The 19,116-nt window shown below is 35.4% G+C and overlaps 1 protein-coding gene across 1 annotated transcript; it reads left to right on the plus strand.

The window, feature by feature from the left end:
- The first annotated feature begins 4,588 nt into the window (after positions 1-4,588).
- On the plus strand, positions 4,589-17,213 carry tacr2 (tachykinin receptor 2). The gene is made up of 5 exons (XM_022685016.2): positions 4,589-5,208; positions 12,142-12,336; positions 13,254-13,404; positions 14,248-14,444; positions 16,283-17,213. The coding sequence occupies exons 1-5, from the start codon at positions 4,808-4,810 to the stop codon at positions 16,473-16,475; spliced, it is 1,137 nt and encodes a 378-aa protein (XP_022540737.1). The 5' UTR covers positions 4,589-4,807; the 3' UTR covers positions 16,476-17,213.
- Positions 17,214-19,116: the final 1,903 nt, after the last annotated feature.

Genomic DNA, 19,116 nt, shown 5'->3' on the forward strand with positions numbered 1-19,116 from the left:
ACAGATAAAAAATAAAAAAGAAACCAATAAACAAAAAATAAAGTTTTGCTTTTTTAAATAAAAAAATATGTTAAACTTTTTACAATAAGACAACACTAATAAACATTGGTAAATGTCCCAACCAGTTAAGTTAAGTTAAGACATAATAATTTAAAAATACTACATTACAAATATAGAGTAATATAAAAGTACTTTATGTACATTTCGTATGGTTTCTTTTATGTGAGGAAGTTTTTTTCCATGTCTGCAGTACAGTGCAAGTGTAATCATTATTTTAAAAGTTTTTAAAAAATTACTAATTTTTAAAGTTTTTAATATTTTATGCATTTCAATTGTTCATTTTGCTGTTTTCATACGAATATAGGTAACACAATACAATAAGAATACACTAATAAACATTGGTAAATTGTTAAGTAATGCCTTAACTAATTTATTATTAATTGACACTAGATAAGATAAATTAAACATTTAAATTACAAATATAGCAGATTGTTACCATTTCACTGTAATGTATTTTATACATTTAATACAGTTTTCTTTCATGAGGGGATTTTTTTGCCATGTCTGCTCTTCAGTTAAGGTTTAATAATTATTTTTAAAAAATGGAATTTTAAATTTTAATGTATAATGTTAAATAACACATTCATTTAAAAATATTTTAAAGAATTGATTCATTTCAATTATTCATTTAGCTTTTATTTAAATTTTCCTCAAAATATGAGTAACTCTGCATTAAGGGTCACAAAAATTAAATGGTTAATTGTTAAATGGTTAATTCATTAATCGCTCAACTAATTACTAATTGATGCTAGTTAAGACATTATTAAGCATTATTAAATGTTAATGCTTAAAAATTTTATAAATGATAATGAAATGAGACATGAGTTTTCTAAAAATCTATTTATTAACGCACTGTGTCACGCACTGACACATTAGAAAAAATAAAGCTACATCAAAATAATTGCTGTTCTTCAGTTTATGTTGACACATTTAAAAGTGCATATTCTTTAGTGCAGTTGCTCGAATGAACTTTACAGTGAGTGGCTTTTACACACAGTGATAAGAGACAGAAAAATCAAAGAAGGTTAAGCTGGAAACACAAAGGTCCATGTAGGAACCCAGCGCAATGCACATTATCAGAAAGTGACATTATCAGTGTGTGAGTGCCACTCAATATTGTTCCCTACCTTCTTTGCAGGCTCTGCACATGACTAATTGGAAATTGCTTTTCTTTTGTAATCGTTGAGCAGTTTCTCATGAAGGTGCAGGCTCTTTCTAAAAAATGAAGCACTCAAATCACATCTATTCTCTCCATTTCATCCAATATGTACGAAAAAAGTACTAAAAAACACTAAAGCGAATTCAAAAACATGACAATAGAATAGCCCTTAACCCCTAAAAAAGGGGTGAGAAGGTCTGATGAAGCCTGATCTGAATGTATAAAAATAAAAACTCAACTGAGTTTCAGTGATATTAAAGCAGAAACAGGTGATTTCACTAAAACAAGAAAGGGTAAGCTAGTTTTTAAAACTAAAAAAAAAAAACATCAACTACTTACGCCAACACCATTGTCTTTCCAATGCCATGACATTATTGAACATATATACACACTCAGATAACATGCAGGATAAGCATAGAATGGTGTGGTAAATTTGCCAGTGTTAAATTAACATAATGCAGACTGCTGACATTCAGGGGCAGTTTCCCAGGCATTGATCTAGGCTATTCCTAGATTATATTTTAATTTCAGTAGAAAACCTTCATTCACAAAGCTGTGCTGTTCAAAACTAGGAGTAACATTGTGTGGGAATTCAAAAATGGCAAATTTACTGTGTATAAAGCATTAACACTGAAAAAATACATAATGCACCTATATAAGTAGATAGTTATGTAAGCTACATCATTCATACAAATAACAAGTTCTTCTATAAACAAAATATAAAACAGATACTTACCTGTCCAACAGAAAAATAGAATCCTTGGTGTCACTTTCCAGTCCCTCAGAGTTCCTTTAGGTTTCACCACTGTTCGAATCCCACCCAGTGTTACTTCTTGCTTCATTAAAACTCGTATTGTTTGAAGACTTTGTATTGAAGCTTTTGTATTATTATTTTGTATTGTTTAAGAGACCTATTGTAGGTAGTTGTGTAACCATCTCTGCCATTCTTGTGAACCCAGCTAACTTTACTTTCTGAATGTTGTGCGTGTTATGTGTAACACTTTAAATTTTATCACCACCTCCTCTGTTTAACTGCATGATAAAACACACTGCTTCTGTAATGAGTCACGAGCTCAGAAGATTAGATAAAGTATATAACCTAAATATACTGTTCTGAATGTCACTCTTAATGGTAATATTGTATTGATGGCAGACATCCCAAGTTCAGGTCCTGGACAACAATAGATAGATAGACAGACAGACAGATAGATAGATAAATAGTAGGGGTGTCACGATTCTCTAAATCCTCGATTCGATTTTATTTCCGATTTTAGGGTCACGATTCGATTCGATTCTCAATTTTCTTTTTCCTTTTTTTTTACAGCAGAGAGGCCTATGCCAGTTTTAGATTAGTCTATGGTCAGTCATTGGTTTGATTCGTCAAATTTACAATATCTTATTTCAAAAGGTGGGCTTGATATACGTGATGCACAGTGATACAAGTGATCTGTAATACACCGCATTAGGTACTAATGGTCAAATTTAAATAATTTAATTAAGATATATATGGAATAACATCTAGTGTCTTTTTTTGGTAGCAGCAGTGTGCACTATTGAAACAACAATGTGCAACATAAAATAAAGAATAAACGCATAACGTCTAGTTGGGAAAAACACTACCCACCCACACTAAACACTGATTGGCTGACTCAGAGAGTCTTTGCAGAGAACAGGCCAATCAGAACCCTCTCTGTTTTGCATGTGCTGTATGAATATGCACACAAGGGGAGTGCCTTTCTCTACCTCTGCCTCTTGCAGGCATCAGGGAGCCGTTATTGATATGCGGTAGACTCCCGCAACTTCTGGGAGACTTGGGACCTCTGCAATGGTTTTAACATTTGTAAAGATTAGTCTCTAATGGTTCTTTTTTTTTAGTACAGCAGATACAAATATTCTAGTTTGTTTTCCCTTTTTTGGGGGCTTTTTTGGGGGATTTGGTGGATGAGTAGGAGACCACTTGGTTCTCTAGATAGCTAGATAGTATGAAAGTGAACTGTGCATGTGCTCAGACCAATGACTTACTAAAACTGATGTAGCAACATAAAATAAAGCATGGGTTGATAGTGTGATAGAACATAATGGGGCAGAACTTTCTTTTTTTATTGTGTGTGTTGAATACTGTAGTATATATTATTTCCAAATTTTAGGACTGTACCTGAGTATTGATAAAAGTGGTATAATTTTGAAGAAAACTCTAAGAAATACAGATTTGACTAAAATAATAAACTATATGGAGTTAAAAAAAAGTATTGGGATACACGTCTTAAGCATTTCACTTAGGTTCAGGTGTTTCAGTCAGTCTTTGTGTCTCAAGTGTATAAAATCAGGCACCTAGCCATGCAGTTCTGCCAGTCTGTGAGTACTGAGACGCATGGTGCATTAAAGCTTTGTGACGTGATTTTTCAGCATGTGTTGACACATTTCAGCAAACCTTCCACCACCAAGCACAATGCCAACAAGTGGGTGGAGAGGTATGTCAAGCAAAGTGCCTCTGTACTCTGGAGCAGTGGAAATCTGCATATGTTTTCTATAGAGTGACGAATCATGATTCTCTATATGGCAGGGAAAAAAAATTTAGAAACCAGATAAAAAAAATGAAAGCTGTCGTAGCTGCAAAAAGGAACCAACGCTATTTGCCTATGCATTTAGAGTGGAATGTCATCAAAGCTCTTACAGGTGTACTGTGTAGGCGTTCCAATATATTTATATATTTATGTGGGCTGCTTAGCTTGTTTCATGTGTACTGCATGCCACAAGTTTTTTTCCCCAAGAGCCAACATGAAGTGCTTGCTAAAACTTTTTAAAGCTTTATAAATCATGATCATGTATCATGTCATAAATCTCCATCTTCTATTAAAGCTCCTGCATGGGCACCTAATTCTGACTTTCTTTCTAATTATTTTACATCTTAGGAATGAACTATAGTGCCAAATGTATTAAGTAAATGTAAACACACCACAAAAAAATAAGGCATTTGTGTTTGTTAGATTATTTCTTTGTTGTAACAATGTTTTTTGGCAATAAATCTTATACCCCATAGTTTTTCTTGAAATTCTGTTTGTGAAAGGCTGAAATGAAAAACTAAATAATTGAATATTGAATGAAACAACATTTTCATTTTCATCTTCACTAAACTGAATGGGAAAAAAATCATTAAGTTTTATAGACAATTTCCTATTTTCAATTTAAGCTTGATACTGTCAGAAAATTAAACTGCTAAATGTTACACTGACCCTCCTCCCCACCTCTCCACCTCTCTCTCTCTCTCTCTCTCTCTCTCTCTCTCTCTCTCTCTCTCTCTCTCACACACACACTTAACGCATACACACACACACACCTAACCACTGGCACACATTCCTGCAGTGCCTCTCCTCCACACATTGGGCAGCTCCTCACTCACCTCACACACACCAGCAGCTGACTGCATCTCCATCTCCAGCTCTCCACCATCAATCAGGTTTTTTTTTTGGGATAGAACAAAGACCCCAGTCCTGCTGGACCATGCCTTCAGCTTCAGCTGGATCTGCTGCTGAGAGATGAGCGCAGAGCGCGCCAGGTTTCTGGGCACCTTCGGTTCCTCCGGCTGATATGGAGGCGACTCTGGAGCCCCAGTGGTCCTCCACGGCCGCCCTGTACGACGAGGACGACGGCAACTACACGGACAGCAACCTGTTCGAGCAGCCGAACTGGCAGGTGGCTCTGTGGGCGGTCGCCTACAGTCTGATCGTGCTGGTGTCGGTGGTGGGGAATCTCACGGTCATCTGGATCATCGTGGCGCACAAGCGCATGCGGACCGTCACCAACTACTTCATCGTGAACCTCGCCTTCTCCGACGCGTCCATGGCCACCTTCAACACCGTCTTCAACTTCGTCTACGCGCTTCACAACGACTGGTACTTCGGTCTGGGATATTGCAAGTTCCAGAACTTCTTTCCTATCACCGTTGTGTTCTCCAGCATCTACTCCATGGCTGCTATCGCCGTGGACAGGTAAGCTGGCTCTCAGCCAGGTAGAGCAACCAGCAACCTCTAACCCACCTGTAGTGTGGATTCATTCAGCTTCAGCACTCATTCAGGTGATCTGCTGTAGCCTATCACTAGCTAAGAAGAAACTCCTAATAACTTTATTCCTAATTAAAGGCGCCATATACAGCTCTGAGAAAAAAACAAGAGACCACTTCAGTTTCTGAATCAGTTTCTCTGATTTTGCTTATGCTTGAGTAAAATTAACATTGTTGTTTTATTATATAAAATGAGAAATGTCTAATATTACAAAAAGATGCAAAGCTTTCAGACCTCAGATCATGCAAAGAAAATACATTCATATTCCAAAATTGAAAGAGTTCAGAAATCAATATTTGGTGAAATATCACAGTTTTCATGCATCTTGGCATGCTCTCCTCCACCAGTCTTACACACTGCTTTTGGATAACTTTATGCCAGTTCTGGTGCAAAAATTCTAGCAGTTCAGCTTGGTTTGATGGCTTGTGATCATCCATCTTCCTCTTGAATATATTCCAGTGGTTTTCAATTTGGCAAAATCAAGGAAAAACATCATCATTAAGTGATCTCTTATTTTTGAGGGATGCAATAGAACAGTTCTTCCATCCTGACCCTGGCAACCCCTGCCCTACAAATTTAGGGCTTTGCCTTTTCCCTTTTAAAAGTGGTTATTCTGTGGCATACCTCATGGAACCATTTGAGCCACCTTTATTTGTAAAACTATATATTTATGATACTGAGGAATTCTTTCTACACAAGCAGAAATAAAGTAAGGTACACATCAGATTTTATGATACAACTATATTTCTTGGATACGTTTTTAATTGGTGTAATTTTTTTTGTATCTTAATGTTGACAAATACATAAATACAACAACCAGCCTGCAAAGGAATACAGTATTGTACTGAAGACAACTTTTGAGGATATATCAACACCAATGTGATGACATCTGCACCCTGAATGATACAGTTTAGTTTCCTTTTCTCTAAGCATAAAGGCTGGATTATTATTTATTTAGTAATCAGAGTTATTAAATGATGACAAAAATATGAAAATATCAGAAAACATTGTTAACTGATTTCAACAGATGAATTAAATTACATTTAATGACAAGCAACATCCTCTCTTCAAAAGCACACCATGTTCTGAGACACATTTAAGTGAGCAAAATGAAATACTGTAAATAAGCTTATCTAAGGGCTCTGTTAAGAATAAGTCTGGCTTACATTCATACAGCCTGGAGTAAAGACAGCAAAGAAACACACAGTACAGTTATGTACCCTAAAGGTACTAAAGATACCGAAGAACATTCATTTTTTATTTTATTTGCACTTTTTTGTAAACTTTTGAACAAAGTAATTAATTTATTAATTTGCCCTTCAGCTAAAATGAAATGAAATTGTATATTTAAATTGTATACTTTGATGATGAATGCAATTAAATGCATTTAATTTAGAATAATGAATCACCTGACAGCACTATTAAAAAAAATACATATTACTAAAAAATGATAAAAAACAGAAAACTTTTTAAAAAGTTTTAAATGGAATTGGCCAAGAAATAAAACCGATTTTATAGGGCCAAAATTGTATTCAGTAACAAGAGCACTAATTAGTTCAGGCTGTTGAATGAACTCCATCCCACGTCATACCCAACTCTCCAACTCACAATCCTTAAAGTATTGAATGGAGCACCATCATTCCGGAGAGCACAGTTCTCCCCACTGCTCCACAGCTTAATGCTGAGGGGCTTTATTCCCCTCTAGCCCACGGCTGGCATAACTGAATGCAGTTAGTGGAAGGGCTGCACAGTTGGACATTATGGGACAGTTTCCCAGATAGGGATTAAGCCTAGTCTTGGACAACAAAGCATTTTTTATGGAAATTCATGGACTGGTTAGAACTGTCTGTGCCAGTAACATCACTGCTGTGTCCGACTCTCTTCTACCATCACAACACACCAACACACCACTGCCATGTCTGTGGCAATGCAGATGTACTGAAGATGTACCTTTGAGGGTTAGGGGTGGGACAAAACTTTGGTAGCTTGAAATATTGTATCGTTTTCGTTTGTGATACATTAACAATATGTGGCGTCAAATATGGATATTTTTATTGAAACATAGATGCTCGATACTCCCGATTCGCTCCACAATTTGAATTACTAGAGTTTCTTCTTCAGTACTCTACGTGATGGCACTAATTAAATGTAAAGGGTAAACCTGTGGTGAAGAATATTAGTCAAATTCTGTGAAACTGAAACCAATAATGAGCTGTTGGATTAAAGACTGGCCCCATTCTCAATAGCATGTTCTTAGATTGTGTGCACCCTAGTGGCTTCAGCCAACACCAGTTCAGGTTCTATGACAAATAAGGTCATTAGAAACACTTGATTATTCAGATGTTGGCTGTTGCTCGCTTGTGTATTTGTTCTAAATGAGAAAAAAGGTAAGCTTGTTCAATTACAGAAGTCATTATTGAGTAAACTAATGACCCCCTCCCTTTCTTCCCAGTGCAACATTCAAGATTCACTCATGTGTGATTCATTCAGCTACAACATTCATCTATTCAGGTTCAATAGCATGTCATATAGTTACATCCTATGAATTATAAAATAAATTTGAATATAAATAAACAATTTAAGCTCCAATTTCAGTTTTCATGCTTAGAAAATGTGCATGGTGTCTAAATGAGCATCAAGAAATAATGTAAATATGGACATTCAATTACAAAAGCCATTTGGCTTCCATGGTAAATGAGGCTTTTTTTATTACTATCGATGCTGACCGGTAAAATCTTGGTAAATGGGCAAATTGAAATTTTGTGGGTTCACAAAATTAAAAGACATAATAGTCCATTATATCAGATAACTGAGTGAAGTAGATTCTTATTTTATTTGGTTCCAACAAATAAGGCCATAAGAAACTATTGATTATTGTTAAGATGTATATTGGTGCATTAATCCCAAATAAGCTAAGTCATAAAAGTCTCTTTACTGCAGATTACCAGCAAATGAATGGCTCTCCTCTGTGTAGTTTAAAATCAGTCTCTTGCATGGATTGATTTGGCTGCAGTGTTGAGCTGTACAGGTGCGGTGCAGATCCATCAAATAAATAAATATTCAGCTCATGCTGGAGCCACTGGTGCATTGTTTCTACATTAGTGAAAATGAAACGCTTTGAATAGGCTAATCAAATTACATAAATCCTCTATTCAAGTGCTGTAGCTTATCAGGTGATAAACAACTCTGATTCATGAACTCATGCTCGGCCCACTGGTCTATTTTTTCCGTATTATCATAGTGCTTCAAATGGGCTCATTCAATTAAAGACATCAGCTATTAAAGTACTGTGGCATGTCAGGTAAAGGAAAAATCTCATGGATCTCAGATACAAAATAAAAAAAACACTACTGCTGTATTCATGAATGAGCTGAATAAAATTGTGTAAATAGACTTTAAAAGTTGTTACTAAGTTGTAATTAGTGTGTTAATAAAATAACCTCTTATAATAATCACGCTGCTTCAAATTATTCTTTGAATGATGCCATATAATAATCACTTTTGGTTACATAAAGAATCATGCTTGTAATAAGAGATGTGTGAGTGTCTAATTGTGTTTTTGTGCTTCATGGTACCTACAATACTCGATTTGACTCTAATGCCCTTGGCTTTTTTGCTTTTCCATTAGGCATGATTAGTACCTGGTACCTGAATGTGACATGTAAACTTTGCAGAGCTTTGATTGGCCCGAGAGAATTGTGACTCTATGCAGTGATGTGCAGACACAAACCAAACAAAAAGGAAACACAATCCATTCAGCAGTCTCTACTGTTACTGTACTTTGTACTTTGATATTAAAATGAAGGTTGTGACATCACCAGATACATTTCAGAGGTAGTTCTGGTAGTGACAAAAGAAACAACAAAAGCAACAATGACCAAATATTGAGTGTTGTAAATTAGAGTCTATTGGGGGAAGTTAGCTAGCATGCAGTGAAAATGCACCATAAAGAACCTGTGGTTAGTGTGAAGGTCATATAGGGCTGACCGATATATCCAAAATTGATATCCAATATACAGTTCTGGAAAAAAAAAGATGAGTTTCTTTGATTTTACCAAATTGAAAACCTCTGGAATATAATCAAGAGGAAGATGGACGATAACAAGCCTGATAACAAGCTGAACTGCTTGAATTTTTGCACCAGGAGAGGTATAAAGTTATCCAAAAGCAGTGTGTAAGACTGGTGGAGGAGAACATGCCAAGATGCATGAAAACTGTGATCACAAAAACAGGGTTATGCCACCAAATATTGATTTCTGGACTCTTAAACCTTTATGAATATAAACTAGTTTTAAGACAAGTAATGAGGGGGGCGGAGCAACAAATAAACAAAGTGAGAAAATGTAAATGTAAATTAACAAACAGGAGGGCAGAAAAAACACAGAGACAGACAGGAGAGACACAGAACAGGATGAGAACGTGACAACCAAATTGTTTGGAATGTTTTTAAATCAAGATTAGCCAATAGGACAAAACTTTTGGTACCACTTTAAAATAAGACTACCTTAAAAAAAGGTTTATAAATGGTTTACAATTACTTTTTTTAACTAATTAGGTTGTAAATGCCTTAAATATAATTAATAACACGTATGTAGAAAGGGCAACAGTGACCTGTTGTTTGCCAAATAGTGAACCCACAGCCATCTATATTGTTGCTCTTTCTACGTATGTGTTATAACTGATTATTAATGATTGTTAAGGTATTTACAACCTAATTAGTAACCGTTAATAAATGTATTGTAAACCATTTATAAACCCTTTATAAAGGTAGTCTTATTTTAAAGTGGTACTAAACTTTTTTCTGCAAAAAAGAAAATGCACTGTGGTTTGAGGTGTAATGTATGTTTTTATTAAGGTTAGGTGGTCAGGAAGTTTTCTGTACCCAAACAGGTCTTTGTTATTTTAAACAGATCACACAGCTATTAACTATTCATTATTTTAACCGTCACGATATCAGAAGACAGCTCGCGTAATTTCTATTAACTTTCTGACAACTGCTTCATTGTTTGCAGAGGCCTTGAGCAGCAGGCATAACATTTCCCCTGATTTTGAGACGACAACTAATAAATCAAGTCACTTTTATTGTCACGGCATGCGCACACAGCTGTAAAAGTGAGTGGAAATATTAGATGCTTAGCAACTTACATTAACATCAATACAGTACTGAACACAATAGATATACAGTGTATATATACAGTGACACATTCCGGGCACCCCTGGTCAAAATACTGTATCTGTTACTGTAAATAGCAGAGAAAGCAAAAGATGAAGATTATGATTCAAAAAGTAATTATTGTATGATTTTAAGCGAGATTGCCTTTTTATTTGCATCTTTTTTGATAATAGTCTTTCAATTATTTTGAAGGAAGTTTTACCCACTTTTTTCATTGCAAAAAAAAGAGGGTGCTTGATAAAACCTTTACCTTTACCTGTACCTCTTAAGGTAGTCAATATCATTAACCATCTGCAGAAGCTGTTACAGACAATGAGATGAGATCTGCTAGTGATATGTGCCAAAAGCATGATCAATTCAATCCATATTTTAACAGCTGAAGAGATGTTCTTATTAGGAAATTTAGCACTCATTTCTTGTACAGAATCTACATATGTTATTATATAATATAATACTTGTATTTTGACCAAGTTTGGGCAATCAATTTTTCTCCATCAATTCACTTTTTTCAGATTTTAATGACATAATAGATTTAAATGTTAAATTTGAAAAATATTGGTGAAACTTGTGTGAGAATCCAGGAAAGGCCATACGTGAACAGTAGAACAGTGCACCACCACTCCTGAATTTACTTCTTCCTGAATTTAAATGTTTTTGTAGTCTGTGGTTTTTATTAGTTCTCTATAACTCAGTTTTTGTCTGGATTCTGGATGAGTTCTGTTTTTATCCTGTAGGGTAATTTATCACAGCATGACTTAGATAAAACTCGGATGTGAGAAATCCCAGAACATAAAAAGATGACCAGTGAGTCAGAGATTAGAATTTAAAATATATATAAAGTTTACTGGAAAAAAATGTTTCAGCATTACACATATAAATAAAAGGAACAAAAATAATAGATGTATATTAAAAAAGAGTAAAATACGTCAACGAGTCAACACATAGAGTAATAAAATCTCGATACATCATCACATTCACAACCCAGAGAGAGAGAGAGAGAGAGAGAGAAAGAAAGAAAGCCAGTCGAGGGAGAGAGAGGACCATTCAGACTTCATTCAAGCAGTTGTATATTTACGCAAATGACATGTGATTGGACAGAATTTATGAATATGATTATCTCAGCAGAGTCCAGTTAACAGCATGTTGTCCAGTTCCAATGACGTGATCCGCTCCAGCCTGTCTGAGCAACAGGTTCTTATCATGGTGTTGTTCAGCTCTGTGTCCTTCATGAACACAGCAGACAGTCCTTGTGTTTTAAACAATCCTTAAGTGTCCTAAATCTGTGAGAAGGTGAAACAGAGGAAAAGAGTGGATGGAAAGATCCTCTGGCCTGTGTGCGACTTTACACCGTGTAGAACAGGCATGCACTGGCTATCTGAGGAGAGGTTCTCAGCACTTCACTCAGTAAAAATAATAACTGTATATATACATGTAGAAAACAATTAAGAATAAAAGTGTGAAGGTGTGGTTATCTCCAATCACACCCTTCAATCCCTCATTGCTTCCCTTCTATTGCCTGTTCATCATAAAATCTTTATTCACTGTAAAGGTAATTGTAATATTATGAAACATAGGAATTAACATTGTCCATATTGTACAAGTTTTCAAGTTCTTAGTTGTTCAATTTTAATAAAAAATATTAAAAGCTTTTCAAATGACAATGACAATGTTTTTATTTACCTTTATAGATACATGGCCATTATCCACCCTCTGAAGTCACGACTTTCCTCCACTACAACCAAAATCGTGATTGGTGTGATCTGGGCTGTGGCTTTCTCCCTGGCCTTCCCTCAGTGTTTCTACTCCAGCACTAAAGTCTACTCCCACCGCACGGTCTGCATGGTGGAATGGCCTGACGACTACGGAGGGAAGCACCATCTCTCGTAAGAAAGATACATAACTCCTTCCTGTATTATTTACATAACTGATTATTAACCATGATGGACTGTTAAGAGTAATGAATGTATGGATCACTTATTTTTTTCTTTTAGTGCAGTTTGGAAATGTGTCAGATTTGTTTGATGCATCGGATATTAAAGACTATCAACATAAAATTTAAGTTTAAGCTCAGGGTTTAAATGGACAACATTTCTTCTGATAATCTTGATTGATTGATGTACTATGCTGATACCCCCAAAGTCATGGGACAACTACATTTAAAATAAATCATGATGTGTTACTGTTATATATGTACCTCAGGAGAGGGTATATATATACCGTGCTGGAAAAAATTAAGAGACCCCTTAAAAATGATGATTTTCTTTGCTTTTACCGAATTGAAAACCACTGGAATATAATCAAAAGGAAGATGGATGATCACAAGCCATCAAACCAAGCTAAACTTGCTTGAATTTTTGCACCAGGAGTGGCATAAATTTATCCAAAAGCAGTGTGTAAGACTGGTGAATGAGAACATGCCAAGATGCATGAAAACTGTGATTAAAAAACAGGGTTCTTCCACCAAATATTGATTTCTGAACTCTTAAAACTTTATTAATAAGAACTTGTTTTCTTTGCATTAACTGAGGTCTGAAAGCTGTAGTGATTGTGACCCATGGCATCTGGCTAGAATTGTCCATGTGTACAGACTAGTGTATCTTTTAGGAATCACATCCACATTCAATTCAGGAGGCCATACAGGGACATAATGTGTAAAAAATGCTGGCTGCTGTTTATTTATATTGCTCTTATGAATGTATTAGTTTCATATACTGATATATATATATACTGAGATATATATTGGAGTGTATTGCTTGATGTAAAAATATGAATATGACTAATCTATGATTTTATTCTGCAGGTATCAGTTCGCTCTGATTATCCTGATCTACTTGCTCCCCCTGCTGGTGATGCTGGTGACCTACAGTCTGGTCGGTCAGCGTCTTTGGGGTAGTAAAATCCCTGGTGAAGCTTCAGACCACTATCAGAACCAGATACAAGCAAAGCGCAAGGTCAGCCATATATATATATATATATATATATATATATATATATATATATATATATATATATATATATATATATATATATATATATATATAATTATTTTTATCAGGAAGTTCCTTATAGAATTTTCATTTTCTTAAGAAATGTCACTTTAGGTCCCAGTGTATTAGAAAATGTGCTCTTGTGAACATTTGCTCTAGGCTGCAGGTATGGGCAATCTAAATGTAAGACTTTCTAAGATTTTTCTTAAAACTCAGATAAAAAATTAAGTCCATTTTCATAATAGTACAAATAGCAAAAGCAACAACACCACACCAATATTAAATTAGCAGCCTTTAAACTATATTTAAATGAACCATGAACAATTTTTACAAACAGAAATTAAACTGTTTGTACGCTGGAAATAGTTTCTAATGCAAAATTGGGGTTATTTAATGCCCTTTTTTCCAACAGTTTCCTAAACCTAAAGTGCTGTGTCTGCAAGCTTAAATCAAGTAATAAATAAACCGGAAAATAGTGCTGCTAAGACCTTTTTTAGCTCAATGAATTAAAGGCTTATTAAGAATCTGCAAATATCATGTTTGTAAGCATTTGATTTAGACTGTGATCTTACTAGGGTAATATTTTGATATTGACTAAGGACTAAGCCTAATAGGCCTAATCTCTTTTAGAGAAACTGGCCCAAAATATTTAGGAAATCAGATTGATTATTGAATTGGAATGAGATTTCAGGGCAGTATACAGGAGACAATGAACTCATCAATGTTCCGATAATTAAACCTGATTAACGGCTGTCTGAACTGATTCATGTAACGAGGAGTTCTAATCCTGTATTGTTTGTTTTAAAGGTGGTGAAGATGATGATAGTTGTGGTGACGACGTTTGCCATATGCTGGCTGCCCTATCACATCTACTTCATACTGGTCAGCTTCAAGAGGGACATATACAACCAGCATTACATCCAGCAGGTCTACCTGGCCATCTTCTGGCTGGCTATGAGTTCCACCATGTATAACCCCATCATATACTGCTGTCTCAACCAAAGGTAAGGGTTTCTCTATCAGATGAGGGCAGTGAGGGAAAGAAGGGTATCATTGATGTATTAATTTTATATATAATATAATAACTGTTAGCACGGGTTTAAGAGAATTGGTTTTATTTGCACTGGTTTAAGAGGGTAGTTAATAATACCACCCAAAAACAATCCTAATTCATAACGTTACAAATATATATTGAAAAGACAGAAAACTGTAAACATTTTAACAGACTTAAATTGTACAGTATTAAGTTAGCTTAAGGAACTTATCATTTACTGATCAAATAAAAAAATCAATAAAGCACAATAATAAGATTTAACAGCTATCCAGTATTTGTAACCTACAGCCTTTATTAATAAGAACTAAACTTTACATTATAGTATAAATCTCATCTGAATCACGGAAATAAGTTCAGTGAAGGTAGTCCAGTCTTAGAAAGCTATTAAAATTCCTAACTCATATTTTATTTTGACTTGGTTATAATAAATCAGCTTAAGTCACACTCTGGAGATAGACCTGTATTCTGTCAAAAGTCAATTAATATAGGAGGGTGAAAATATTATAAACTACGTTAAGAAACTGATTAAAAAGCTTAAAGAAACTGATAAATGCATTAACTTATAGATAATATAAGAAAGTTGTTTTGCTGGGAAATATAGTTTTGCGCTGCCATTAAATCAATAGAATTAACATCAGAATAAATACATTTATAATAAATAGGGCATTGTGAATAAAAATATACTCCTTTAAGACACTGGAATTACATTTCATATTAGGTGAATACATCAAAAGGAAGTCCACATTCTTTTTTTTTTTAATCATCTTTTTATTGGATTTTATAACAATATAAAATTGTAGAGTCCGGGGTAACTGTATAATAGACAATACAATAAAGTTAAATAAAGTGACATACAGTAATAGCATACAGAGATAAGCATGTAGAAGGAATTTTAGTTGGCCTTTTGCAGATACAATTGTAGAGGGTACCAAATTCTGGTGAACCTATGAGTTTGGATGCAACTCATAGGTTAATTTTTCCATAGGCAACCATTTGACAATCTGTTTCAACCACATATTTTGGAAGGAATGTCTGTTTTTGACAATAATAACAGGATACACTTTCTAGCGAGATAAAATAAAATATGTAAAAGACTAATGGTGTCCATGTACAGAGAGGGCTCTACAGCATTTAAGAGATACACTTCTGTAATGTCCACATTCTTTAACCTATTAACATGCCTTGAGTTGTATACATGATATAGGTGTAGGTGATACAAAACCCTTTTTTTTATGATTTTTACATTCTGAAAATTTGAAGGCTTTGAATTTCCTACAGGACACTTGGAGAAGCTGCCTGTTCACTCTCTACTCCACTTAATAATTCCAGATCAGTAACAGGAATCAACCCACATTCTGCATGTTTGAAAATAGACCTAAAATCTAGACAAACATAAAAAAACGGTTAATTGGATGCAGATTTTAAAATGATATTGATTTTAAAATGATGTTCAGGACAGAGCCAATTTTATGATTTTATTCATTATTTTTTTTGACAGTTTTAGATTTACTTGACTATTTTTCTATAGGTTTTTAGGTATATATTTTTGTATGCTTTTCTATACTTTTCTATGCTTTTTAGTAATGTTTCTTATTAATCATAAAAGCTTTTTATGTAATGAATAGAAGGTATGAATAGAAATCCTCAAGATTTAGGGGTGTAATGTCAGGAAGAAAATGTACAAAAACCCTGATATTTCTCATATTAGATTTTTTTCCAAAGTGAGTGTGTAATTTGGGTGTTCAATATTTGCAATATGCTGAATAGGTATTTGCTGCATCTCCCCAGATTCCGGTCGGGCTTCCGACAAGCGTTCCGCTGGTGTCCGTTCATCAAAGTCACTGAGGGGGACAACATGGAGCTGCAGCGCATGAGAACCTTCAGGACCACCCGCAGCTATCGCACTGAAAACTCCAGCATGATGTCCCGCAATCATGCAAACACGCCAGTGGAGACTGCGTCCAAACTAATCAAATTCTAGGACTGCTGAAGACTCAAAAGCTCAGAGAGATAGACGAGCTTTCCTAAGCTCTCCTGAGGCCTGAAACCCCATCCACCCCCCCACCAGATACCTCACAGTGGAGTCTCACATGCGAGACTCGATAGTGACCATGCTTGTGCTGAGCACGGATGGAACGTGGCCTTCACCTTTAACCCATCTGTGTGGTGAACACACACGTACACACCAGTGAACACACATACACAGTGACATACAGTGATCAAACTTGTCCAGAGCGGTGGGCAGCTCTCACTGCAGCGCCTGAGTATCAGTGAGGCTTGCAGGTACAAGGTTGTGGGTATTGAACATATACCTTTGTTATCGATGGCCTGGTGCTCTAACCAGTGAGCCAACACTGCTCATGTTGTTCTTCTCCTGTTCGGTTTACGAGGACTGTTCATCAGACTGTTCATCAGACTGTTCTCCGGAATAGAAGCATACCCCCATGACAGAAGCACCACCATCGCTGCCCTTGGAATTGGTTGGATACTCTACGTGTTCCCACATGGTTTTATTGATCACTATAATCATAATGTGGAATATATGGACAGCCTCCGCTGTAAATACTGCCTGAATGTTGTGTGGCAGCTTTCATTATCAAAGAAAAACAACTGCTGATGATTTAAGACTTGAGACAACAACATAGGTCAAACACCTCTTCACAGTCTCTCTTTTTATAGCAAGGCTTTCAAATCTGTGCCCCTGCTAAAATGAAAAGCATGTCCCCGGGGGGTTCCAGGTGGGTGAGGGCTATGATACGTGGGTTTGGACATGTGTTGTTACTTTTAAAATGGGCCCAATTGTTACAGCTCACCTTAAACTCACATAGAATCAACCTAGAACCCATGTGGAGTGAACAAGCCTGATTGGGTCCATGTTTTACCGGACCCTGATGCAGATCTTTCAGACCTCAAATAATGCAAAGGAAACAAGTTCATATTCATAAAGTTTTAAGAGTTCAGAAATCAATATTTGGTGGAATAACCCTGGATTTAAATCACAGTTTTCATACATCTTGGCATGTTCTCCTCCACCAGTCTTACACACTGCTTTTGGATAACTTTATGCCACTCCCGGTTCCAAAAGTCAAGCAGTTCAGCTTGGTTTGATGGTTTGTGATCATCCATCTTCCTCTTGATTATATTCCAGAGGTTTTCAATTTGGTAAAATCAAAGAAACTCAATATTTTTAGGTGGTCTCTAATTTTTTAAGCTTTCTGTGTCCCAGTTGGTCTACCCATACAGGCCCATACATTGTACCATATACTCTATGTAAACTATTAATGAAGGCCAAAGCCTACTGTAACTGTATGTGCACTACAGTTTGTAAGTATTAAATTGGTTGCCAGGTGTTTTTAGGTAATATTCTATTTTTTTTTTTTACATATAATTTAAGTGTCTGGAGTTGTCATGTTACTATAAGCATCTAATAAGAGTCAGTGGTAGTAAAGATGTTGTTGGTCATGCTGGTTGACTAAAGTTTAGCAGTGTTTTGAAAAGGCTCCAAGAAGTTTAACTCGGTAATGTTACAGATATAATGACCCAGGAACGCTCTCAAAACGTGTGGCATAATAATGGCTTGCATCACAATGTTATTAGAACGTTTCTCACATAACATTCTCAGCCTGCGAATACTAACATTATGTAAAAGTTGAAAGTAAAATTCCCAAAACAAAAAAAATGATATTATTGACACAAGTAATGTTGCAGCAATGTCACCAGAGCGTTTAAAATCATTAAATAAAAAGTTCTATAAACGTCCAGAAAACTTGACAGATTGAAGATTCTAAGAACATTACCTCTAACTTTTAGAAAGTGTTCTACAAACCAAAAATTGTCGGTTGGGTCAATGCTTGTTAATTAGCTTGATGACGCTGATCTTTCTGGTACTTCTGACAAATATGATGCTGTTTGTGCTGGTCAAATAGCACGATCAAGCTGATCAACAAGCTTAACCAGCTTGACCAGTTTGAGCTGGCCGTGTTGTTTATTTTCAGAATGGGGGATTATGGAACAAAAACTGTCTATAGTTTTCAGAACCAAATCTCTTAACTCCACTTTTCCCTCATTTATCATTCAAAGCGTTTTTCTTCACCTAAAATGGACAATCTAAAAGATAAGAGGTTTTAAAACAACTGCAACACAATAATAAGCCACTAATGTAAGTGTGGAAGAGTGACCTATACTCATTACAGTTACTGTATATATTAAATCTACTGTGTGTGTGCATGTAAATCCAGTTGCGTTTTGTGAAAGTGATTTAATTGTAAGTTACAGTTAACCGTGTTACTGCATAACTGATTAGATTTCAGAGTGTGTGAGAACAATCCAGATTACAGGCAAAACAAGCACTGCTCTGAGGATTTAATAAAAAGGGTTCAGTAAGAAGATTTTTATGTTCTTTGGGGTCACACCACGCAAGCTCAAATGAATGATCCTTTCCTGATTAGTGGTGAATGGACATTGTCTTATTTGTTGATCTGAAAAATAAAATCTCTACCGATAATGCCTTAATGTTGTAACACTCATTCTTGTTTATTTATTTGCATTCATTTAGTATTATTTTATTATTTAGTTTATTTTTTACCAAAATAATTGCATTTATTTCCTCACTGGCCAAAAAC

Source organism: Astyanax mexicanus, chromosome 7 (genome assembly GCF_023375975.1).
Source record: "Astyanax mexicanus isolate ESR-SI-001 chromosome 7, AstMex3_surface, whole genome shotgun sequence".
Lineage (NCBI taxonomy): Eukaryota > Metazoa > Chordata > Actinopteri > Characiformes > Acestrorhamphidae > Astyanax > Astyanax mexicanus.

Excerpts from the sequence above, each read along its gene's own strand:
- tacr2 (XM_022685016.2), top strand. The coding sequence starts at position 4,808 with ATGGAGGCGACTCTGGAGCCCCAGTGGTCCTCCACGGCCGCCCTGTAC. Across the intron at positions 5,209-12,141 it reads GCTGCTATCGCCGTGGACAG|ATACATGGCCATTATCCACC; the intron begins GTAAGCTGGCTC and ends TTACCTTTATAG. Across the intron at positions 14,445-16,282 it reads TACTGCTGTCTCAACCAAAG|ATTCCGGTCGGGCTTCCGAC; the intron begins GTAAGGGTTTCT and ends GCATCTCCCCAG.